A 26097-nucleotide genomic window follows, 5' to 3' on the forward strand; every position below is an offset into this window, starting at 1 on the left:
AATGAATGAGGAAAGGTATGCTAATGCTGAGCAGCTTTTGGCAGTTCTTGGCTTCACAATAGTTCATGTCCTATTATTCCCACTGTTTATGGGTATACTGGGCAGTGCCAGGAGCAGGGGCTCAGCAGGGTGGAGGTACTCCTCACTGTGACTGTGTAAAGTCATTACACTCGGTAATCATCCTCAGCCGCATGTTGATTGCCGAGGCTAGAACTGTATCGTCTTCGTCATCACCTGCGCTCCATACAATTCCCCACAGATCTAGTTAACCTAATGGTCTAGGGTGCCATGGCCACTCATGGTTACGTGACCAGGGTGGGTGCAGCAGCATGGAGCCACCAGCTTTCGGAACGATGGGCCCCCGCAGTGCAACCTCTGTAGACTGTCTTGTACCCCGCAGACTTTCACTGTAGTTGCCGTGAGACAGTGAGCTTAGCGACACCGTTCCCTTAGTCTTTATCTTGATGTTAGAGATATGATTAGAGGTGGACAGTCCCATTGGAAATACAGTAATTAATGCTCAGCATGGCAATTACAAACATTAGCTAACTGCAAACAGTTGGACTTGGACAACCCAGTAGATTACAATCCCCATATATAGACATCACATGGCATGTTAGGAGCATACCTGTAACCCACCCCCGCAAATAACGACCGACACATTGAGTATGGGGGATTAACAAGGTCACAGCTTTATTTATATTTTATCTTTAAGTTTTACCAACTCTTCTTTACCACGTGCCAAGCAGCCTGACTGTAGTATAGAGCCCCCAACAGCATTGCCGTGGCTCTAAACTTCCAATGCTACCCATTCCAAGTGTCGCATACTTATTCCAACCAGCCCCAATACGGGCGCCATTATATAAAGTATCCTTATACCGGCACACTGCTGTGACAAACTCCTTAACAAAAATACATATTAGTTTCAACTCCCCCCACCTTGTTTTAATTATTATTCATATTATTTTTTTATTATTATTATTTTTTAAAGAGAACATCAAAAGAATCAAGGGAGGTTGAACTACAAATCCCATCCATTCCATAGACATCACACAATTAGGCTAAAGGAGTATTTCTGTGTGTCTATGGCCGATGTATGGTACAGCATTTGCAGTAAAGAGTGTCAAGTTAAGACGGCATCTTTCTCAGCAGAATTTACCACGCATATTGAGTTGGTAAAGCTTGGGAAACTGTTGCAAAATGTTAACAATTTGACAAAAATTGTTTGTAAGCAACAGAATACTAAAATTCCCCAGTTTCACAAACTTGTGTGAAAGATTTGCATATCAACACCAGTAATTGGTTGAGGGTATCACTAATTATCTTTGTATAACAAGCTACAGTACTGTAAGTAGCATTTATTGTGCACTTAGGTATTAGAGACTGTGGAGCAAATAAACGTTGCCTTGTGTTAACAACATATTCACTCTGTCTGACCCCCCTTGATAACTTCTTTCACTCTGTGGCAGGTTGGAAGACGCTGCTTCAAAGTATGTTCTTTGAGAATGTGTGAGGACAACCAGACCATGGTGACTAAGATCATACTTCTTGGATTCCAGAACATTCATAGAATCAAGACTCTCCTCTTTTGTCTGTTCCTCCTGAGCTACATGGTGATATTAATTGGAAACCTCTTGATCATCCTGTTGGTGTCAACCAATGACCATCTCAATCGGCCCATGTACTTCTTTCTAAAACATTTGGCCTTGGCGGACCTCTTGCTCAGCACCAGTATTTTACCCATTATGCTACATGTCATATTAATGGATGGAGGCAACTTGTCTATATTTGGCTGCATGTCACAATTGTTCTTCACTATCTTCTCATCATTTGCACAATGCTGCCTTCTCACAGTGATGTCTTTTGACCGATATCTGGCCATCTGTAACCCTTTGCGTTATTCCTCTATTATGAACATCAATCTTAGTTTCCAACTGGTTATCGGCTCTTGGACAATTGGTTCCATTCTAGTTCTATGTGAAGCTATTCTGATATATCAGCTTCAGTTCTGTACCTTCAATGTCATTGACCATTTCTTCTGCGATTTCGCTCCCCTCCTAGCACTTTCCTCTTCAGACTCTTTCATACTGATCTGGGTCGACTTTGTGTTTAACATCTTTGTCATATTTCTTCCATTTGTGCTGGTCACGGTCTCATACGTCTGTATCTTCATCTCCATCCTCAAAATCTCCTCTACTGGTGGAAAGAAGAAAGCTTTCTCCACTTGCAGCTCCCACCTGGCCATCGTCTGCACATATTATGGGACGCTGATTGCTATATATATATTGCCAACAGGAGGAAACTCGCTTAATGAAAACCAATTTAAATCTCTGGCCTTTGTGGCTCTGACCCCGTTCATCAATCCCATCATATATAGTCTGAGAAACAAGGAGATCAAAGAAGCTTTGAAGCTAACTAATAGAAAAGTACTAGCAATGCACCAATGAGTCTAAACTCAGGGAGATCCGTAAGGTCACACTTACTAAACAGTTTTCTGACAATACACCTTCCATCATTGGAAGACAACGTATAGCCCAATAAAGTCCATGGGCTCTAACGTGTTGTCCAATGCTGGAAGGTGTCTAATTACTTGTGACTGCTTAGTAAATATGGATCATAATCTCAAAGGTTGCCATATTGGTTTAAAAGGAACACTTTATGAAGCCATAGTTGACTATGGAGGCCACCCGCCACCAACGTAACATCTAGAAGAGAAGAAGAAGAAACCTATGATGCCCAAAGAAAACAAGTCAAAGTCATTCCAGGCGGATTACTGGCACACGTCTCATCTGTTTATAAAATGAATCAATAGCCAGTGCTCACGGAGATAATGGAAAGTCCTGCAAAACCCCAATAAGTTCACATGGAAAGGGAAAAATATCCAGGCACACGGTCTTCTCATCCAGTGGTTTATTCAGCAAAGAAAACGACCAACGTTTCGACTGCCACACAGTCTTGGTCAAGGTGAAGGCCTGGATGAGAAGACCGTGTGCCTGGATATTTTTCCCTTGCCAAAAGAAAACAAAACATAGTGCAATCCCCCTGGAACAAAATGTGAGATCCCTCACTACAAAGTGTTACACTCACAAGGTGGTATCTATGTATAAGGTTATATAGGCACGTATAGGGGATATGACAGACTCCTGGATATCTCCTTCGCCTCCTCCTCAGTCTCCTCCGTTCTGCGACCTCCAGTGAAACTCAGAAGGAAGAGAACAGGGCAAATAGTACAATAGAGTTTCTGATACCATGAAGAGGAGTAAAACATTTGCACGATGGACTGCCAATGTAACAATAGGAATCAGCTAGAGAGAAAACAGAGAGACTCTAAGCAGTCTCACCGCTGAGGTACCGTATTGGTATTACTTCCACATCCTGTGACTCTGATCCTTTCATCTCGCAATACTTTGGTCTGACTCTCGGTGGCACCATGCGCTTTTCACCTGGGCTTCATCAGTATCCACCATACTTAGCTATCTATCCTTATACAAAGATGCCATCTTGTGAGTGTAACACTTTGGAGTGGGAGATTTCACATTTTTAATATGGATTGAATGTTTGTTTTCCTTTTTACACCATAGGAGAAGCAACAGAGATACTTCTCACAGAAGGGGCAGACTGTGGAGCCCTTCTTGGCCTGGTGTGCTGTTGAGGAGAAGGGTGTTCACCTGCATCAAGGGGGTATTGGTGGCTCTTCTACAATGACCCAGTGTATTATCATCATGTCTAGAGATACATGAGGACACAGAGGTTCGCTGATGCTGTTTCTGCAAGAGGCCATGGTGATTAATCTGCATATACCCTACTGCTGCTGACTAATTGTCTACAGGGGAGATCCACTCATTCCCCGATATACTGCTGCACTACAAAAGACGCAGTTTACCACCGCAAAGTTGCACACCGAACCATGGTGGGGCAATTGAAAGAATTCCCATAACAAGGAGGTGGGTCCTCTGGGTGGATGACTGTGTCCCTGTGATTCCTGTGAGCTAGGGGGCTGGAATACCCCAAATGCCAACCTGTGGGCTACCACCATGGCGACTTTGAGATGCACGTCCGCGTTACTCCAACTCACCTCCATAATGCACCTCCATAATGCACCAATGTTACCATCGCTCTTTTCAACCTTGACTGATGTACCTGCTGACCCAGGCGAGCTTACAGCAGTCATGACCTCCTCTTGGCTGGAAGAACTCTCTGTTTCTCTGTACCATACCTTCCTGCCTGTAGTGCTCCTCATGAACCCCCACAGCCCCAGCTAAAGAAGAAAGAGCAGCAGTAGAGGTGCTGGGCGTAGCCGACTCAGGGGGTGCAGCTGAAACCAGATCCAGGGACACCAATCCCAAAACTGTAATGAAAAACCATGACAGGCTAGGCCTGGACACTGCTCCAGTAACCATGACACAAGTCTGACCCGCTCTGATGCATCTCCTGCTCACACACCTTCAAACACCAGATGGGCTTGGGAGCAGGAAGCATCAACAGTCTCTGTCACTACGCTGCCAGAATCACACAGAGGAAATAGCTGCTAACAAAGGTGGCCCTGACAGAACCAACCGGCAATAACCTCCAAATCATCGGTCCTACTGGCTTCCTCTACCACAGGAGACAGAATTATTACCTCCCCCAAGCTCAGCTAAGACACAGCCTGTTCCTCTGACACAGGCTAAACAGCAGCAGGAGGAGAAGGTTCCGGAGGCACGCAATTGTAATCAACTGCAGGGAGTGCAGCCACACTACTACTGCGACTCACACAGCTGCTAGCAGGAAACACAACTGGGCGATGTCCTGCTGCTCTTTCTGTTCTACCTGCGCTGCAAACTGAGCCTAATCCCTCCTCAGTGTCGCAGGAGAGGCCCCAGCAGGATCCGTCAGGCCCCAGCAGGACCCGTGAGGCCACAGCAAGTACCGTCAGGCCCCAGCAGGACCCGTCGGGCCCCAGCAGGATCCATCAGGCCCCAGCAGGACCTGCCATGCCCCGGTCACCTCTCTCCTTAACACCATATCTTCCCTCACAATCACAATGCGAACAGCAACAGTGAGAAAGTGGAAGGGGGATTAGCACATCGTATATTTTTAACTTTCGCAAACGAATTTAACGTATAAACATTTGTGGAGCGAATTTCAGGACATTCGCCAGGAAGGGGGCGATGGGGAAACGGCGGCGCTTCCCAAAGCATTTTTTACTGTCCAAGCTGCCTTCGAATATCCAACTGGCGAATAAAACGATGGTCAAAACCCCCACAAAGAATTTGCGGTTTGATTTTGGACACCTTCGCCAATTCTAGATAAGAGAGGGGAACAGTGAGGGTCTTCTGCCCAAAAAGGGGTGGGAATTAGACCTGTATGTTACACCACTTCTCTTGGATGGAGTCACATGTTGGATATGTAAGAATCTAATCAGGGCCAGCGTTGAAAGTAAATGCGGCAGTTCTTTTTTCTTCAATTAGGCATTAACGCAGGGATAACCACAAACCCGGCCCTGTTTTAAGTAACATTACATTGTTTGCCCTTATTTATCTGAGCGTATATGGCCGGATAAATGAATTCATTTAGAAAATGACACTAAATAAAACATTTCCAGAAGTGATAATCATTTTCGGTTGTACTTTTCTGTTTTAGATATGTATTTGAACGGTTTATTTTACCTGTTTGGCTGTGCTGATTATATTGAGGGTTAACCTGGCCTTGGGAAACGCCCGCCGGTTGGAGAACAGGCAAAGTGAGTTAATTGGAGGGGCAGTTTTCCTCACGCTCCCGCTCTCCAAAATGGCGGCCTGCTGTGGTGTGTGTGTATCTCTGCTCTGACTGAAAATGTTTTAGACGCTTACAAAACTTGTAGAGAGAGAGGGGAAACAAGTAAACATATTTAGTAGATGACCCCCTTTTCTTATATACTCCTAAAAAAGAGTGACTTATACTGCCCATGGAGAGAAACTCGTGGACACACCGGAGATTCCTGGGAAATAAAATTATTTAAATATGCAAAATATATATTAAAATTACCTCTCCCTTTCTCTCTGTCTCTCCTCAAAAAAGCTTTAATTTCAGGATCTGGATTCAAATGTGTTGATGAATTTTCAGCCAAACGATCACATTTTTCAAAATAAATTTAGAGCAAAAGCGAGGAAACCATTAACTGGTTTGCAAACTAAGGCTGGGATTATACCGAAAAACGCGCCGCGGCGCCAAAATAACTCGCAGAAACGCAATGGAAGTGCTCATACCGATGGCGACGGTCGCTGCGCGCCATACTGCAAAGCGGACGGCGGGGGAAGAGACGTCCGAATTTGTTTTTCCTCTGGCGACGGCCGCGTCACGTGAGCGGGTCTGCCAATGAGGGCGGACCGCTCGTGGCCACGCCTCTAAGCCTCCGCTGCTCTGTCTCCCCGGTATAAACGAGATGCCGCTCGGCGGCAGCGCAGGGTGACGTCACAGGATAGCGCTGCTGCCCTGCAGCTCTTGGTAAAATCTCAGCCTAAGGTGAATATTTGACACATATTTAACCTTAGAAGGAACAATCCATGCAATATCATACACGCGTTTTACTTTTTTTTATTAATTTTTCTATATATAAATTCATTATATATCGATAATACTCCATTTTTTTTAAACGCAGCTTTTTACGCCATTTTTTATGCGTTTTAATATTCAGAGAATATTGTGATGTCTATAGCAGGTTTTAACACACGTCCCCAGCAGTGCAAGATCGTTGTAACACTTTCCTGTTTGTGATCATTTGTTGCCAATGTTCCCAGCAGTTTGCGCTGCAAACTGTAACAATAGACAATTTCTATAGGGAATTTTTGGAAGAAAAACACTGTCCAATTCTGACACTATACAACGCTGCTGAAGCTTAAGGTTCCCGGCACAGGGGTAAGCTGTGGACATACAAACACCGCTGACCCAACGCCAGAGTGTTAGTGCTGCTTTGGATCCGATCCAGGAGCGTAGAATCCCTGCAGCGCAACCACAGCAGACACGGTCAACTCTGCCGCAGACTTACGCTTTTTTCGGCCGCGGCTCCGGAGAGAGTGAGCCTCGCTATGTCTGTAGCAAGGTAGAGATGTAGATGAAGCACAGCAAGAGGAAATCCCACTTCCGGTATCCAGAGAGGGAAAAAGGCCAGGACCAATATTATGGAACTATAATGTTTATATTCTTTTCATATGGAACTGGTTACAATTACCGAGCACCACAGTTACCCTGTTTTCTCGCTACATCTGTACCTTAATATTATCTGTGAAGAAGTCGCATGAGTTTATAAGGTCACATAATGATCATGTGTAGCGAGAGAGAAAAGGAGATGTCCCAGAAAAGAGCCCTGAGATACACCCGACGGACAGGTGGAGAGAGGACGAAGACTCCAAAAGACTGTTCATGGTCCCAAGGTTCAGCAAAGTTTCCGGCCGCTCCTCCTTCTCTTACCGTGCACCCCAAAACTGGAACAGTCTAACGGAGACTCTCACAGCCGCCACCAGTCTAAGTTCTTTCATAACTGAAGCTGTCTCACATTTTAATCTGGTCTGTAACTGTTACATACGCCTATAATATACATCTTCTCTAACTGTGCATGCAATGTCTTGTATATAATGTATACCCTGTTCACTTATGTAACTATATATTGTACCCATGTATTATTTGGCATCATAACTCTGTGCCCAGGACATACTTGAAAACGAGAGGTAACTCTCACTGTATTACTTCCTGGAAACACGTTTTGATAGTAAATAAATAAATTAGACAAAAACCAGGATAGTTCTTTGTTACGGATATAAGAAGAGTATAGAATCTGACCTAGAAGAAGAGACTGCTCAACAATGTTGAATGAAGCAAAGAGATAAAATAAAGCAGGCAAGGGATAGGCAAGGGATATAGCTTCACCGAGATGGATACACTTATCAGGACAGTTCCAGTTGAGTGAGCTGTAAGATAACCAGTTTGCAGAGGAAGTTACAGTATAAACATTAGTCAATATTAATAATAACTTTATTTCATACAGCGCTTTTCTCCCAATGGGACTCAGCGTCTCACAATGACAGTACAGCACACGGTACACAGCACACAGGAACGTTACAGACACACTCCCTGCCCCGCAGAGCTTACAATCTATGTGTTTTTGAGTCTGAGGCACATGGAGATAAAGTGACTTGTCCAAGGTCACAAGGAGCTGAACCAGGTTCCCCTTCTTCAAACACTGTGTCATTATCAGTCAGGGTCTTTACTCTCTCTGAGCCGCTGCTTCGGGGGTGTATACTGCTGTACAGTAAAGTCTAAAGCTTAATTAGGTGAACTAACCGTAACGTAGACAAAGGCTGGTAATAACTTCATCTGGTCAATGCACCTTCTCCAACGTAGGACTTTCATAAAACGTCAGTCAGGCAAAATGATCAGGCAACAGCTATTTACAATGGAGTATTAATCCTGAACTTGGAGTGAACCCAGATCTCTTATTTTTCAAGTTCACTTTAAAAATGAGTCTTTAGCCTTATTTTATTGAGAAATTTCCACAGAGCAGCCCTGATCTCTCGATTCCTCAGACTGTATACGATTGGGTTAAACAGTGGGGTCACCACAGTATATAAAAGGGAGAGGACCTTATGTGCGACCAATGATTGTCCTTTGGATGGGGCCATATACAGAGCCATCAATGTCCCATAGTATACGGACACAACGGCCAGGTGGGAGCTGCAGGTGGAGAAGGCTTTCTGTCTGCCAGTGTTGGAAGAGATACTGAGGATGGTGAGGGAGATATAGACATACGTTACTATGATGAACACAAATGGAAAGAGGAGTATAGGGAGGCAGGACATGAAGACCTCCAGTTCCAGGACTGACGTGTCTGAACAAGAAAGATCCAGAAAGGGAGCAAGATCACAGAAGAAATGATCAATGATATTGGGACCACAGAAACTTAAATTAGATATCAGAATAACTGGTATCAGTTGTGACGTACAGCTTAATATCCATGATAATATCACTAAGTAAGAACAGAGCCTGAGGTCCATAATGGAGGTATAATGCAATGGGTGGCAGATGGCCAGGTATCGATCATAAGACATCACAGTAAGCAGGTAACATTCTGCTACAGCTGAAAGCCCATCGAAATATATTTGGGTTAAGCATCCAGTAAACGATATGGCAGCCCGCTCTGTCAATATAACACGTAACATATTGGGGACAATATTAGTGGTGAGCAAGATGTCAGATAATGAGAGATGACCAAGGAAAAAGTACATTGCACCATGAAGGTAGTGGCTGGTTGATACCAGCACAACAATTAGCAGGTTTCCAGATAGTGTTAGGATGTACAACGCAAGGGTCAGAAAGAAAAAGAAGCCACGGAACTTGTGAAGACCTTGGAATCCCAGCAGAAGGAATTCAGAAACGGCTGTCTGGTTCTTCACCTGCATTCCTCAGTAGTGGAGTCCACTCTTAAACGAACACTGCAGCTCCATGCTGTAACATGGTGGAGAGGACTCTTACAGGGACACTGCAGCTTCATGCTGCAACATGGTGGAGTAGACTCTTATAGGGACACTGCAGCTTCATGCTGCAACATGGTGGAATAGACTCTTCAAGGACACTGCGGCTCCATGCTGTAACATTTGAAGAAAGAGAGAGTGATGGAGGTGCACTGTGACTGACCGACATTAAACCTCAAACACTATATAATAAGAAGTCTTCTGGAATAATACACTTCACGGGAATGGAATAGACCTCACAGTCCATTGACTAGAATGGGCAAAAAAAAGTGTCATCTATCACCGGGAGGAACACTTTGGCAGAAGGCTGCTTAGTAAATATGGCCCTAAATCCCTAAGTCTCACTTAGGAATATCTATAAGAATTGTAACAGATAACAAAGACAGTTTTTTCCATCAATTTAGTTCACTGACTTAAAGTATAATGTAATTTCCAACATTTTTACACTACCAAAACAAATCATTTTCCTTTGCGACCCCCATACTACAGTATAATCCGTGCACAAAGCAAGATGATCAAGATTTAGGAGTTAGGATCTCCAAAAATCCCATTTAGAAGAAGGGATTTCTTTGGATGGATTTAATTGGGTTATTGGTGAAGGGAAACAGCCTTACCTCCCTACAACCCCTCGGCCCCTCTACATTTGTCCCTTCCCTTACTCAACTGGGTATTCCCGTCTCACCTGTTACTCCGCACCTCATTGTAATGTCTCCTGACACGGAATCCCACCTTTGCTATTGGACCTTCTGCCACACCCCCAGTCTGTACCAGCGTTTGGTGACCGAGGGACCCTTCACCGCGGCCACTCTGCCGCTGGGCAATCAGTCGCCGGCTGCTTCGCCAATGTTAGTTATCTTAAGGGGTTTCATTTAGCGGTTACTGTAAGGGGTGAAGGATAGAGGTTTAAGGTAAGGGGTGGGTAAGGGGGTTAGGTTTTAAGAAAAGGAGTTTTAGGGTAAGAGGGGGATTTAGGGTAAGGGTAGGGTTAGTTTTAGGGTTTAAAATGACCCTTTAGCCTAAAGTTAGGGGCTTACTTCGGCGGTGAAGCGGCTGGCGGAGAAATGTCCCGGTGAGAGACGGATGAACGCCGGCTGCGACCAAATGTCCTAGATTGCCCCTGCCACGCCCAGGAGGGAAGCCATTGATTTAAAGTATATAGTTCTTCATGGGAGATGTAACATAGTAACATAGTAGATGAGGTTGAAAAAAGACGTACGTCCATCAAGTTCAACCTATGCTAAATTTAGACGACAGATACTTTATCTTATATCTATACTTACTTATTGATCCAGAGGAAAGCAAACAAAAAACCCCAGAGTCACATCATCCAATGATATCTCATAAGGGGAAAAATAAATTCCTTCCTTACTCCAAGAATTGGCAATCGGATTAATCCCTGGATCAGCGTCCTTCCCATGTTTACTTATTTGATATTTCCCTGTATACCTTCCCTTTCTAAAAAGATGTCCAACCTTTTTTTGAACAAATCCATTGTATCTGCCATCCCAGTCTCCATGGGTAATGAATCCCACACTGGAACTGCCCTTACTGTAAAGAACCCTTTCCTCTGTTGCTGGTGAAATCTCCTTTCCTCCAACCTTAACGGATGTGTTTTACTGGCTAACTAAACATACAACCTTACCACAGGAAGAAGAAAGAATAGTGTTGTTAAGGGTTAAAAAAAAAGAAATAACCATCCTAAATGTATTGATTCTGTAGTGAAGGGATACGTAACTTCGGAAGTGGGTTCTTCCGTGTGGAGATTTATTGTAACTTTCACTGTATAAATCAACATGATGAACAAGAGACCACAGAGTCCTCACTAGTGCTCAAAAACCACTAACAGCACAGACATTCATACAATATCAAAAGTCGTTTAAACCAGAGCAATATGGTCATAGATTGCATTTGAGTACATAGATTGCATGTGAGTACATAGGTTGCATGTGAGTACATAGATTGCATGTGAGTACATAGGTTGCATGTGAGTACATAGATTGCATGTGAGTACATAGATTGCATGTGAGTACATAGGTTGCATGTGAGTACATAGATTGCATGTGAGTACATAGGTTGCATGTGAGTACATAGATTGCATGTGAGTACATAGATTGCATGTGAGTACATAGATTGCATGTGAGTACATAGGTTGCATGTGAGTACATAGATTGCATGTGAGTACATAGGTTGCATGTGAGTACATAGATTGCATGTGAGTACATAGGTTGCATGTGAGTACATAGGTTGCATGTGAGTACATAGGTTGCATGTGAGTACATAGGTTGCATGTGAGTACATAGGTTGCATGTGAGTACATACAGTAGGTTGCATGTGAGTACATAGGTTGCATGTGAGTACATAGGTTGCATGTGAGTACATACAGTAGGTTGCATGTGAGTACATAGGTTGCATGTGAGTACATAGGTTGCATGTGAGTACATAGATTGCATGTGAGTACATACTGTAGGTGATGGCGCAGATCTTGCTGGTGATGTCAATCCAATAATACGTAATCACAGCACACGTTGATAGTCAGTTCTCAGTCCTGTTGGCAATATTACCCCAATAATACAGTAGAAGAAATCAATTAATGAGACAATGATGATGATAGTGGAAAATACTCACTGAATGTGACCACCGGTATAGACTCGAGGTCACGTGCCTCTCCTGCAGCAGTGCCTGACACAAAAGGTTCCTAGTTGATCCATCTAGATCAACTAGGGACCTTTTATATAAATCAACATGTTTATACTGTATTTAAGAGGAAATACATTTTCCCCCAAGCTACAGTATAAACATTACATTCAAACACTGAAGAACCAGATACGGGACCATATAGCTAAACAGTGCTATGCCATAAGGCACCTTCCAGTTCTAGAAGACAGCTTTTGGACAGTCCCAAGGTCACTCCAAGGTCCTTCAGTGGGGTCACAATTTCGGGAGTCTTGGAATAACAGCACCTACATTTGCACCAATATCTTTCAATGTTGAAATGCTGCATGTTTGGCTTTATTTATACAGCGCCCACAGTGTTCTCAGCGCTTTTCAAGAGACACAACACATCCAGTACGGGGATTACACAAGAAGTGCAACCATCAATATCAGACAACACACTAGGAAAATAAATCCCTTCCCCTGGAGAGCTTACAATCTAAGTGGTATGTTACAGAGACCGCAGGTGAAAGGATATGTGCAGTAGATGGCAGTGCCTGGCCTTGATGGTGGGTAAGGGCAGTAGATGGCAGTGCTTGACCACAGTGGATGGTAGGAGTGACTGTGGGACAGCAGCCATGAGCCCAGGCTATTGGGATGCATCATGTAAGAGGTGAGTTTTAAGGATTGTCTTTAGGGCGGGGAGAGAATTTCTGGGTGTATACTGAGGGTTATGGTGAGAAAGGGCAGTAGGAGGTGAGTGCAGAAGCTGAGCAGGGACAATGAAATATGTAGAGGGGAGCAGAGAACTTTTTAGATGATCCAAAAGGATGTCCTACTTCGTGTATCTTTTCCTAGATTAAACATATTCTATATGTAGCATGTCCTACCTCTGAGTATACCCTTTAGCCTTCGATAAAGTTGTTAGCAACAGTCTTGGCACATGGTGGTAAATGCACCTACTGAAGGTCCCAATTATGTCTGCCATTTATATACTGTTTTTTTACTTGACTATTAGAGTGATATGAAACAGCAGCCCTGATGGTTGTGAATACTGTACCGACATGACAACTACAATATTATCAGAATTCCTGTTTGCTAAAGCTACTGATGCAGCCACGAGTATCCGAACACTTGCCTGGGAAAATCTGGGGCAATCTCCCAGTAATGTTGCAACATTTCTGTGACATTTCTGCAGACAGACTAATGGCCCATCGGATTAACACAGCGGGGGTCCCTGGCAGTCTCACTCCAACTGATTGAGACTGCCAGGAACCCCTCCGCTGTGTTAATCCGATGGGCCATTATTCTGTCTGCAGAAATGTTGCAGCATTACTCGGGGATTTCCCCCGATTTTTCCCAGGCAAGTGTTCAGATACTCGTGGCTGTATCTGTATGTAACTTGCATAAACTAAATGAAGATTGGCAAATAACGCCAGCTGCAGCCGTACTGTACATCCTGCAAAGGGAAACACAACAATGAAAGAACTCAACATACCACAGATCCAGTTTAGTACTGCTATTGCTGTGCAGCTGGAGACACGGGCTCAGGTGGCAGTGTGGCTGACTATCTTCAACAGCATTCTGTATGAAAAGAAATAGCACAGACTCCCGAGCAAAAGGCATGCATTCCACAATCTGCAGCTTCAGGGATCTACTGTACAGGATTTATATTTTTGCGCAGTAGGTTGTGACGGGGAAGTCCATGTGGAACGGGGATTGTGTAGAGAAATCAACGAAGGTCCCAGTAGAATCCCAAATTGTCCCAGTCCCAGGGAAGTGCACGGCTGCCTCACAGCCACACAAAGAATAATCAACGCATCAGCAAACCTTTGCTTATTTCTGTTCCTTCCTTTAGGCTTTTGAATGTACAGTATTCAGAAGTGCAGCATTGTGAGGTCAGGCAATATTTGGGGCTCAGTTGAGTCTTTTCCCCACAAGAAGAGTACAGGTTTTTACAACTCTACTAGTTACAGAATAACTATTGCCCTATTGTTATTGTCCATGCATATTATATATTAAGTGACATAGTGCCTCTGATTAAAGAAAAAAAAACAGAACACATCAAGATCTTTTTACATTTTAAGGGATCTGTAAGTTGATCCTTATCAGAGGCATACAGTTGTTTAGGTTAAGATAAAGCTCTCTGCTGATTGGAACGGTTCATTATCTGCCCTGTAGCAGGATTGTAGGCAAGTCTCACACACACTCCGCTTCCAATGTAGTCATTCCATTTGATCATACAGTCCATGCTGGCCCGCAGCCATGTCATCCCTGTGCTAATGGCTCCTTGTAATAGGGTGTAACCATTATGCAGAATTAGTGGTGTGGCCAGTGGTAGTAACTGAATGGACCAGTGAGAGAATGTCAGGTACAGTATAGTTAAGTTAAACGCTTAGGACCTTTGTGCAGAATTACTGCACAATCTGGACTGAACCTCAGACTTGTGAATACCCACCAGGTCTTTACAGAGTCACACCCACCGGGATTCTGCTTCGTGTTTGCTGTAACCCAAACAGCTCTCAAACAGGGGGAATTTGTTAGGCTAGTTTGAGATGAGTTATACAACTGCATTGAACAGTTAAAGAGTACATTTGTAAAATGGCCATTGACTCGCATGGCAAAGGACGTCCGACTCAAAGCATCTCCCCAACCAAGAGCAAGTGTCACAAGTTTCCATGCTTAATGTAATCATTTGGCCAATGTCCCCTTCTCTGGTTCATTTCTCCTCCCTTAACATGGAGGAGCTTCCTGTGGCATCAGGAAATAAATAAATATATATATATTTGTGTACATTGTTTTATTTATGTAGCATGCAGAAAAGATGGCTTCTTGCAGATACTCTTCCCAATGACCGCAGTGGCGACAGAAACAACAAGACTGGAGCAACCTACTGCCACCAACACCCAAAGCTCTACCGAAGGCTTGGACGCCTGCTTTCCGGCAAGAGCCTTGAGGACCAACAACAAACAGAGGACAAATCGTTGCCAATTCATTTTCCTCTGAGCTTGGACCTGCAGAGAGGGGAAATGTCAATATGGGGAAAGGGACCCCATGCGTAAAGTTACTGCATTTGTCGTAATAGACCACTCTACAGTGGAGACTTGTCCACCCCACCGAGATATTGGAGACCCTGGATTAAAGTAATTGCTTTTACCATCCCACCCTCTTAAATTAAGACTTGAGAAAAAGAGCAGGGAAAAAGTCTGGGGGTGGAACCAGACTTCTTCAAACCCCAAGTCGAATAGCGGCCAACGCCTCTGCACTTAAGTCAGTGAGCTACAAAGAAGATTTGATAAGCTTGGGAAAAAGAAACCTTTGATCGGTCCCTTTGTCTGCATGGGGAACACCAAGAGGTCTGGTAGTGTGGAGCAAGTGAGAAGTTATAGACGGCAAATTCTATCGCAACCGTCGGGTCTTTAAAAAGTTGTCCAAGTCATAGAATCAAACTGAACCAATTACAGGGGAATGCGTAATGGGTTAAATTTAGATCCTCGTCAACATTTCATTTTTGAATGCTTATCCTGGGAAGAATTGAAAACTGAAGTCCAGCACAAGTGTGTGTCTTTGCACCTTCTATAATCTTATCTATGAGAGTCCTGCCAGGAAGGTAATGAGCTTGGATGGACAACCTTTGGGGTACAATTATACTGTACTTTATCTGACTCATATCAAATAATAATACTGCAATCAAGGCTGGTTGCTATATTCCCTACCCAGAATCCAGATGCTGGGGTCATCACCTCTGTTCATCAGATTGTATTACAGCGCTAGTCATTGGGACTCTTACTTAGGAAGGCCCAGTTAGGTTAAGGACATTCTAGAAGCAGGAATGAACTTCTAAAATGAAGGGAATGAGAAAAGAGAACAGGGTAGTGCCATGTGAAACTCACCTACTGCCTCTCTTTTCTACCGGACCTGGGAGCGAGCCCTGGCTCCAAAGATAAGTAGGCAACAGGAGAGTGAGCCCAGTACCAATCATTGTATTAAGTTCCCCTCCATCCCCCTCTCTCCCTTCCTCTCCTCCCCCTCTCCCTCCCAACAATACCTTTTTTCTATCTTATCTCATCTATCCACTTTAAGTTCACACCAGCTCACTGTTAAGAAATGACAGGAACAACATGGATGCATATCCATAACTATGGATCTTAATACTGTATGAAAGTATTTTGATATAAAGTGTACCGCCGTTAATGTGATGCTCCCCTTGCAATGTAAAGATGTGTATGTCTCAAAAAAATACAATTAAAAAAAAGATTGAAACAAACAAAAAAATAGTAACATTACAGATACCAGGCATCATTTGTTCCCTTTTGGTGTATTACCCTCTGCAGCAACACATTGCATTATATGGAAACGTTGTGGTATTGTGTTACAGTGTAATGTTTTCTGGGTGAGAAATGAAACCAGCTACATCTGCACATATACATCACCATGATTCAGAGCCTCACAGGTTTCCCCGGTCCATTATAGAGTGTTGCAGCAGGGCATAGCACATCATGAAAGGAGATCCCTCCCAGCAGGGAGTGTACGGGCGGTGCACTGCGTGTCAATACATACGTGATGCGTTCCAATTGAAGGAAATCTAACGGAAGCCAGATCACAATAGCAAAAAATGATTTTATTGAGCGTTCGGCAGCATACAAAGTAAAAACAAGGATCCCGAAGAGAACCTCTGACGCGTTTCATGCAAAAATGGCATCAACCACGAACTGAAGCTTGTCTGGTTGGGGCCTCGGGGATCTGAAGGCAGAGGAGGAATCCTCTGGTTTTCCATCCACCTAGCACCTCTGGACAAGAAATAGTCTCCTTTGCTAGCGTTATTGAAATACATCTAGGATTAGACAAGGCCCACCAGACCTTACCCATTCACAGCAATAATCTCATAGCGAGGATTGGAGTTTACGTCCGGAGACAACGTGGCCACACAGCTGTCTACATAAATGGTCATAGGCACATGGTTTCCAGTGTCAATAGAGGCTTCGCTGTAGAAGACATCACCAAGCTGGAACACGGTGGAGGTTCTTGGAGAGCTCCAGCCTCCTAGAAAACATTGGAGAATAGAATTTTTTTTTTTTAAGTCAGACAGGCACGATCTCATAAACAGCTTTGACCCTACCCACCATTCATCAGCTGCAAGGAGAAGGACGGCTTCCCTTCCACAGATATCGTGGAGCTGAAGGAGGGAACCCATGTAGGTTTGATCGCCTTACTGCTCACGTTGCGGTGTCTGCAGAGAGAAAGCTCAGGTTTTGGAAGGACTAGGTCTAAAAAGGTTTTAACCTCCCGAAGAAGTAGCGCAGCTTGTAGTGACCACACGTTTCATACTGCAGTTTCTCCCCCTGGCAATGGTGCCAAGAAAATGCTATGTACAGTTTAGCACTATAACAGGCAGCGGGACCAAGCACACCAAAGATAACTGAAGAAATCATGCAAAAAGGCCATTTTAAAGCTGTAGTTCATGCAATATCCTGTATGTGTGTTTTTTTTAAAAAAAAACATCAGTTCTGTAGTAAGAACAACTTTGAAAGACCAATTTTCTTGTATTCTATTTTAACAAGCATGCTTGTTCCTAGAGCAACGATTTACATTCCCCATATTTAAAGATGTCGCCAAACTTTGCCGATCAATAGACAGAGAACGAATTAACCGGCAGCTATGCAGTTTTTTTAGGTAAGTAGAGATTGCCCAGATAAAACTATTGAAGTTCAAAAAAAAAACGGGAGCCTGAACTGCAGCTTTAATGACAGGGTCAAAAAAGTCCAACGTTTGATGAAGGTGCTTCTCACAGTTAAGCACTAAAAATGTATACAGTAGGACGATTTCAGCGGGAAAATCCATGTACACCTTATAAATTTTTATTGTGGCCATTTAGCAATTTATTAATGCTAGAGATTAGTTGCTGAAAAATGGTCCTCTTGGCCTGAGAAGGTTAAACCTAAAAAGTTGGGCAAAGCCAAGTGTGAACTCAGAACCGGACCCGAACCGTACATCGAGTGCCCATCTCTAGGCGTTAACCATATCCATATTGTAAATTTATATTTTAGTTGACCAACGGTTTCATGTCTTAGTTAAGCCCCTGATTTTGCCATAATTCGGTAAAAATCTAAACCAATAAATATGAATAAAAGTGCATCCCATTTGATAGCGTCTGCTGACCCTTACTCCAGACCAGTTGCCATGGTTACATAATAGACTGGGCAATCCAGCATAAAAATGTAGGTTGAAAGAAAGAGTTAAGTGGTTCAGCCCTATGGATGTGTACAAAGTTTGCAAATCTGGCAAGAATAATATTTTACACAAACCAGCAATTGTTGGGGGTTAGTTGATAAAAATTTGCAAAAAAAAATAAATAAAGTTAATTAGCAAAAAAAAAACTGGGCCAAAGCATCAAAATATCTGACATTTTTTGGCCGTTTTAGAGCAAATATAGGGGTTGCAAAAATACTTTAGTTGATATTTATACTGCAGGGCAACGTTCACACCATTCCAATAATCACAATATGAACCATAATGCATAGAGGTCATTGGCGTTTTATGCTGAAGAGGGGGACATGCAACATCATTCCAGCCTTGTCCTGTCCAGTAATCCCAACACTCCTCAGTCCAAGGGAGGAAGCATCCATGGAGGTTTGAGATACCAACACTAACCAGGTTCCTCCTTCCCCTTGGTAACTCACCTAGGGTAATAGCAAAACCACCGCTGGGTTGGTCCAGACGATGGGAGAGTTCCTGGAAGGGGTTGGGTTGTAGGCGAGGTTGGTGCTGTAGATTAGCGAGTCGGGGGTCACCTGCAGAGAGCACAGAACATGACAAGTCTTGGAGGACAGAGGACAAGTGCAGCACTAATGAAAATGGTCCTACAACAGCATGACCTGCTCAGGATGTCTTCTCAAAGTCCACACAGAGCATGATTAACTGCAGTTAAAATCATTTCACTTCCCCCAGAAGTGTCTGCTCCAAAGGGACAATTCCACTTAGTACCAAGGACAGCGACATGTTTATGGGGTTACACCAGGATTGTTGATGCATTTACCATAATCTGAAACCTACTGCAAATCAAAAAAATAAATTATATTAATGTTAAATGGCTAGCCGAGGTGAAGGTTGGAATACCATTTGTCTGATGTTACCATGTGCAACAAATTCACCCACGCAAACTCCCCCACCCCACACGATGTTCACTGGCTCTTACATAAGTAGGCCAAGGGTAAATACTTGGTGACAGATAACAGAGCTTCCCCCCACCCCCCTCTCATGCATCATCATTCAAATCCAGACCGCTTTTTTTTAGTATGGCTAGATCAGTTTGACGAAAATGCAATTGGCAAATAGTTTGATGGGAAACAATGGAGGATCTGTTGGTGCAATCTCATACTCCTCTCCCCCCCCACCAAAAATAAATAAATAATATTAATGGCCAATGGTACATCACCTTCAAAGGAATCTTCTGCTCCTTCCTTCATCTCAGGTGGGATTTCCCTGCCCTATGGTCATATTCTACAACCTTCCTTTGCTACCTCCATGTGGGGGTGGGTTAGTGAAGGAAGGTTGTAGAAAGTCAGAGGGCAGGGACATCCCATCAGATGTAGGAAGGAACAGAAAGAAAGTCAAGCACCTTTTCACCCTCTCCAAATAAAGCCTGAACACCCTCTTCTAAATTAACTATTTCAATAGCCAGGACTAATGACCACCATCTCCTCCTGTGATGGTGACTGATGACCGGCGTTTGATAAAAGGAACGAACAGACGATCCCTTATCGTTGTGTTAGACATTTCCATTTCCAAATCATTTAGTCATATTGTATGTTATGTTGTTGCAGAATATACGAAATTATAAGTTACATGGACATTTTGTACAATAAAAGGGACAGCACAAAACTGGCAACCTAGCATCTCCCATCATCCTCAACTACCAGGTGGGAAACCATTACAGTGCAGTCAGCAGCAGTGCCAGCCTCCCCCATTACCTGTACGCAGTTTCCACACTCATGCAGCCCAGCCTGGAAGATCAGTGTGGAATCTGTACTCTCGAGCTGGGTGGACACAGCTGTGGTCCTAGTCTCATGCCCAATGCCTTCACCAGCTTCCCAGTTTTAAACAGGTCCCTCTGCACCGTGACCACCACCTCCTGCTCCTCACACTGCACACTGATAGGCTGCTGCAGGGACAGTTGCCTGGAAGAGCCCCGAGCAGATCCCACCACGGGCCAAGGGTCCCATTGAGAGGACCATCTTCCAGGGACATACTGTACTGACCAGTGACACCAGCTAGGTCACTGACCAAAAAAGACAAGGAGCAGACGGCTCAGTTTCCCCCCACTGCCTCATTCTGACTACAGCAGGAACAGCACAGGGAGGGACTGCAGAGAATAAGCTTATATACCCCTCCCGACACCTGCAAACACTTCCACCTGGGGGCAGATAATCACCCCACACCTGAATAGCCCACCACACCTTCATTACCTCCCTGTGACATGTTTAATGCCTTTTAAGCACTGGAACATAACCAGGATAATATATTTTAATTACTGTAGCGGAGAATGATTTTTTTGGGGGGAGTATAAAAGATGTCAGCGATGATAATTAATATACAAAGAAATGTTTATCCAGGGGACAATCCAAGTTCAGAAAGGTGTTTGTTTCTGTGTGTTTGTACAATGGAGAACATTCACTGTCAGGGGGCTGAAAGTTTATAGAAATACTCAGTATTGTTATACAATGCAGCACAGTCACTCTCAGGGGGCTGGAAATGTATAGAGATACTCAGCACTCTTATACAATGCAGCATGTTTCTTATCAGGGGGCTGAAAGTGTTTAGATATACTCTGTATTATTATGCAATGCGGCGTGCTCATTATAATGTGCTTAGAAATGTATAGAGATACGCAGTATCATTATACAATGCAGCACTTGCAGGGAAGTTGATGACTATTGTGATCCTCCATACCATTATACAATCCAGAGGAAGAGACAAAGTACCGGCTGTGACCACCAGGGCTTAGTTAGGGCATTAATTGCAATACAACCACTTACCTGCCCCTTCCCTGCAAAACATTAACCCCCTCCATGCTAGAGATCTGCCGAGCATTGCTCGGTTACCCTGCAAACATTAACCCCCTCCATGCTAGAGACCTGCAGAGCATTGCTCCGCTTACCCTGCAAACATTAACCCCCTCCATGCTAGAGATCTGCAGAGGTTCTCTATTAACCCCTTCCACGATAAAGAGCTACAAAGTGTTGGCCTCATTAACCTGATCCATGCAATGCGTCGCCATTTTAAATACCCACCGGGCTCCACAAATCCCATCGGCCCTGCAGATCTGCAACATGGAATTTTATTAACCCCATCCCTGCTTAGTGCTTGCAATGTGGAACGGTTAACCCATTGGTTTCTGCTTTCCCCTTCAACCGTGCAGCACTAATTAACCGCTTCAATACTAGAGATCTGTTGAGTGTAGGCGTCATGGATTTAGTTAAGTACCTTTTAACCTTTTAAGAACTTTTCTCCGAAACCCGGAACAATTTGCCTAATTTTTTCCTCCGTTGGATTCTGCGTCAGTATCAAAGGGACTTTGAGACACCTTTTTAGCCCCAGTTTGCACTATGAGCCTTTTGAGGAGCGGTTATAGGGGGGAGTTAGGGGAAGCATAAAGCGCCACCCTTTCTTGAGCCTGTGTGTGTGTGTAATCAGAGAATAGTACTCTGCGAGCATTACTTCCACCTTGTGCAGAGAGCAGTGACACTGCGTAACTCGTACCATATACTGCGCATGCGCTATCCCCACATTCTTATCTTCTATATTACTTCTGTCACTTCTCTCTTCTTTTCCCCAGCATCATGTGTGTGACCAGAGAATCATACTCAGCGCGCAATACTTACACCTTGTGCAGAGAGCAATGACACTGTGTAACTCGTACCACATACTGCGCATGCGCTATCCCCACCTTCTTATCTTCTATATTACTGATGTCACTTCTCTCTTCTTTTCCCCAGCATAATGTGTGTGACCAGCGTATCGTGCCCAGCGCGCAATACTTACACCTTGTGCAGAGACCAGTTATAACCCTTTGGCCAAAGCGTTGTAAGCTTGCGAGCCACGTCAAGGAAGACACTTGTTCGCAAGTCCTAACACTACGCTTTGGCCAAAGGGTTAAACTAAATGACCCTATTTCAAGAGAATATATAAGTATTTTACTGTGTATTTCTGTCATGTTGGATGTAGCATTGGGCTTCTCTGTCGTCTGTTGTATACATATGCCATGCTCAATAGCATTCCATTTTGACACATATACATATATATATATTGTGGGGGCTCAGGGGTTCCCAAAAAGAGCTTACTGGGGTTCTGTGTTTTGTTAACCCATTCTCAGCTATTCCAGCTGGTGGAGGTTAGTGGCTCCTCCTTCCCAGGTTTTAAGCCCGCCCCTCCCCACTTCCCTACTTTGCAAGTGTCTCATTCTGCTGGATATAGACCCACTGTGGTCTTTCTCCCTCCTAATAGAGGTAAATGAGAATTTTAATCCTAATAGAGGTATATTAGTATTTTATCTGGTAGTGTTAGGACTTGCGAACAGGTGTCTGCCTTGACGTGGCTCGCAAGCTTACAACGCTTTGGCCAAAGGGTTAAACTAAATGACCCTATTTCAAGAGAATATATAAGTATTTTACTGTGTATTCTGTCATGTTGGATGTAGCATTGGGCTTCTCTGTCGTCTGTTGTATACATATGCCACGCTCAATAGCACTCCATTTTGACACATATACATATATATATTTTGTGTGGGCTCAGGGGTTCCCAAAAAGAGCTTACTGGGGTTCTGTGTTTTGTTAACCCTTATAAATGAGACGCTGGAAAAAGCAGAACTGTCCTAATGCACCAAGAATGAAACCTCAACTCCTTGGTTAACTAAACAAGACAGATCAGACTCCCCTTCAACAACTCAACAGCACCCACTAACCTTTCTGATCTGTCTTAGACCTTCAAATAAAAAAAAACGAATCTAGCCCAACCTAACCAGGACATTCTCCCTGTCAAATAACCTGATTTCCCCCCACACCCCACCTTGAGGCTGCCACCAGGTCACTCACATGCATGGCCCCAAAGTAGTCTAATGAAAACCCCAAACTAGGCAGTTCTCAAAATCAGAAAAACAAACCCCTCTTTTCCTGAACACCAAGCCCTCCGAGACCCCACACATAACTGGAACACGAGCATCCTGCCTTTCTGTCTAACACTCGCCACCATCTTGTGAACCAAAAAATATTTTGTGACCTTCCTAAACCCATGCAACTCAACAAGAATAACGGCTCTGCTAAAGTACTCTCCATACTGGAACCCGTAAACCTTCCCTGTCTTACTTAACATAAAATGTATCAACTTCCCCCTCCATCCTTCCACAGAAACCCTTGCACTGTAGCACAAAAACCCTTAGTGGACTAACCACCAGTGGAGCAGATGCTAAAATACTATTGACTGCAGCAACTCCCTATACCATTCCACTCCCATGCTACGGACCACCTCTCTGCACACCAGAAACCCCCAAAGCATCAGCGAGGTGCTCAATTTGCTCATTATCTACTTACTCCCTCAATGCCAAAGTGTTCCTGTTGTGATGGACTAGGAACAAGTACCACTCTCTCCTTAATCCCTTTCAAATTCTTAATACGGTGTTGAGTACATTTCACTAATGAAAGAGCAAAAGCCTGTCAATGGCAAAAGACTCTCCCCATTGGAGGGACCCGAGTCCCAAATTTAAGACACCCTAGTAATGACTGGAAATGTGTTGAAGGAGTCTTCCTCCTTCTCCTGATTTCCGGGACCACAAACACAGACGTAGTGTGGTGGCAAAGCTGGCATGCATGGACGCCACAGTAAGGCTCTGACAGGCCACCGCCAGCAACATGTCATTGTGCATGCCATTCGGAAGCACACAAGTGCCACGCTGACTGACCGGGCACAGATTGTCGCAAACTTCAATGGGCTAACGTTGGCCATTAAGCAGGGGAAGGACGGTATATGTACTCCAGCCCTTCTCACTACACCTGCGGCCTCATCTGACTCAATGGCTACATTACGGGTTTCTCATTTGCGTCCAACTCCCCCTCCATCCACACTACCAACACGGGCCATGACAAGTTACAGGCATGGATCAACCTATAAAGAGGAGATTAACTATATGTTCTGTGTATTTGCTTATCTTATAATGTTGTATATGTAGCCTAGTGCCCCAGGCTATGTGTTTCTTGGCCCTAGCATGTAAGTCCTGGTAATTTGCAGGCAGTATTAGGGTTAAATCCCTCTCACATGGGCCAGCATGTGAGTTCCGTAGGCCGCTGGTTAATTTGTTGCCATATCCAGGTGCAGGCCTAATGGCAGTTGGGAGCATCATGCCTGGGGGGTCACATGTAGTGTAGTGTTATGCCTGTCCGTCATCTGAACCTGCCCAGTCTTGGGGCAGGGTTACAAACCCCTCCTCGGGTATAAAAGATGCTGCCTATCTAAATTTAGTGTGAAGTTCCATTTTGTAGCCTGCTCCCAGGGAGTTGTGCGGTGTTCTGCCTTGCCCCATCAGGGGGTAAGGGAGATGTGACTAGCCACAGGGGCCTCAAGCCCTTGGGAGGGGGGGGAGGCATAGTCATGGAGAATGACCATGCAAGATGCGAGGGAAGTGTTCCATGTCTGCGGTGTGTGTATAAAGTACCTCTCTTGCGTGAGAAGGAAGGATCAGGTCTGGCCTGCCAATACATGGTGAACTGTTCCTTGCCTGCGTGTGAATTACTGGAAGGGGTTCCTGTAGGGACTACTCCCTGCCTCTGGCAGATCCCTGCAGGATGGAGGTGCTGTACAGAAAACACAAAAGCCTGTCCTGTTGCTGCTCCCACTAACCATCGGCGGAGACTCAGGACTCCTGGAAGACCACAGGTTAGCTACTCATGTACCTACAGATCTCCCTTCGGGGGGGAGGGGTGGGGGGAAAGGGGTTACACACACACATGTATATATATATATATATATAATTGTTATTTAAAAAAATTGGGTGGGCGGGCGGGGGTCATACACGGTGACTTATCTGTGTATGAGTAAAATGTTTTTTTCACAACTTCTCCCTCTTGGTAATTCTTGTTCTCATATGTAGAATCATTATTGTACCCTGATTCACAATGTACTCAATATTACATACACTAATAGGCCGCACACACAAAGTACTAAAGAATAATTATCACTCCAATCAACACATGGATTCACGTCTTGTTATTCTCTCCCATATTATTACCAGAGTCCATCCCTAGAGTCATTATCATATTCCCTGTGCAATCAGAATCCCACAATGACTCCTCTACTGAATGCTTGGAGGTTATAAATTGGGTCACGGAGCAGTGAACATTACAGCCCGTCAGTGACAGCTTTCCTGGTCAGTGCTGAAGGAGAGAGTACAGCTTGCAGCTCAAAAACACTGACAAGAATGCTCTGATCTCCTCTGAATTTTACCTGCTGACCTCTTTTATTGATACAGTTTCCAGTTTAGAGATAATGCCAGCTGCTTTATTATCTTGTCTGAAATACTTTGCCTGCTCCTGATAACCGTGCGACTGACCCATATGGGATGAGAGATGTGGAGAAGACCAGGACTCATTGCATGGTAAGTGAATTGGATGGGGTGCCACAAGGTTAGTGGAGCAGTGACTGAGATCTACTTCTCTATCTTATTAATAAGAGAGTTCTCTTTGCTTATCAGACACATTTGTAAAGGGAAAACAAGGTCACTGTTTAATGGTCATGATATTAAACAAATAGGGTTATTCCCCCCAAAATAACATTCTGAAAGTGAACTCAGTGTGTGGAATCCAACATAGCCAGCCAGAAAACCAGTCAGCATTTTGTAAATATTGTTTAAGTGTAATTGGTTTCCCTAAAGCAAAAGGGGAAACATTGGTTGTACTGTAAGTTACCTTTTTGT

General features: G+C 44.1%; 2 protein-coding genes and 1 pseudogene across 2 annotated transcripts; 1 reads left to right on the forward strand and 2 right to left on the reverse strand.

The window, feature by feature from the left end:
• Nucleotides 1–1505: 1505 nt before the first annotated feature.
• On the forward strand, nucleotides 1506–2858 carry LOC142471409 (olfactory receptor 5V1-like). Its single transcript, XM_075578215.1, has one exon. The coding sequence runs from the start codon at nucleotides 1506–1508 to the stop codon at nucleotides 2445–2447; it is 942 nt and encodes a 313-aa protein (XP_075434330.1). The 3' UTR covers nucleotides 2448–2858.
• A 5610-nt stretch (nucleotides 2859–8468) lies between these two features.
• LOC142471410 (olfactory receptor 1J4-like) lies at nucleotides 8469–9413 on the reverse strand. The gene has a single exon (XM_075578216.1). It carries the CDS (start codon nucleotides 9411–9413, stop codon nucleotides 8469–8471), a length of 945 nt encoding a protein of 314 aa, XP_075434331.1.
• Nucleotides 9414–16822: 7409 nt separating this feature from the next.
• On the reverse strand, nucleotides 16823–25738 carry LOC142471138 (zona pellucida sperm-binding protein 3-like; annotated as a pseudogene).
• Nucleotides 25739–26097: the final 359 nt, after the last annotated feature.

Source organism: Ascaphus truei, chromosome 20, assembly GCF_040206685.1.
Source record: "Ascaphus truei isolate aAscTru1 chromosome 20, aAscTru1.hap1, whole genome shotgun sequence".
Lineage (NCBI taxonomy): Eukaryota > Metazoa > Chordata > Amphibia > Anura > Ascaphidae > Ascaphus > Ascaphus truei.

Bases quoted from the DNA above. Each gene is read 5' to 3' on its own strand.
- LOC142471410 (XM_075578216.1), bottom strand. From the start codon at position 9,413: ATGCAGGTGAAGAACCAGACAGCCGTTTCTGAATTCCTTCTGCTGGGA.
- LOC142471409 (XM_075578215.1), top strand. From the start codon at position 1,506: ATGTGTGAGGACAACCAGACCATGGTGACTAAGATCATACTTCTTGGA.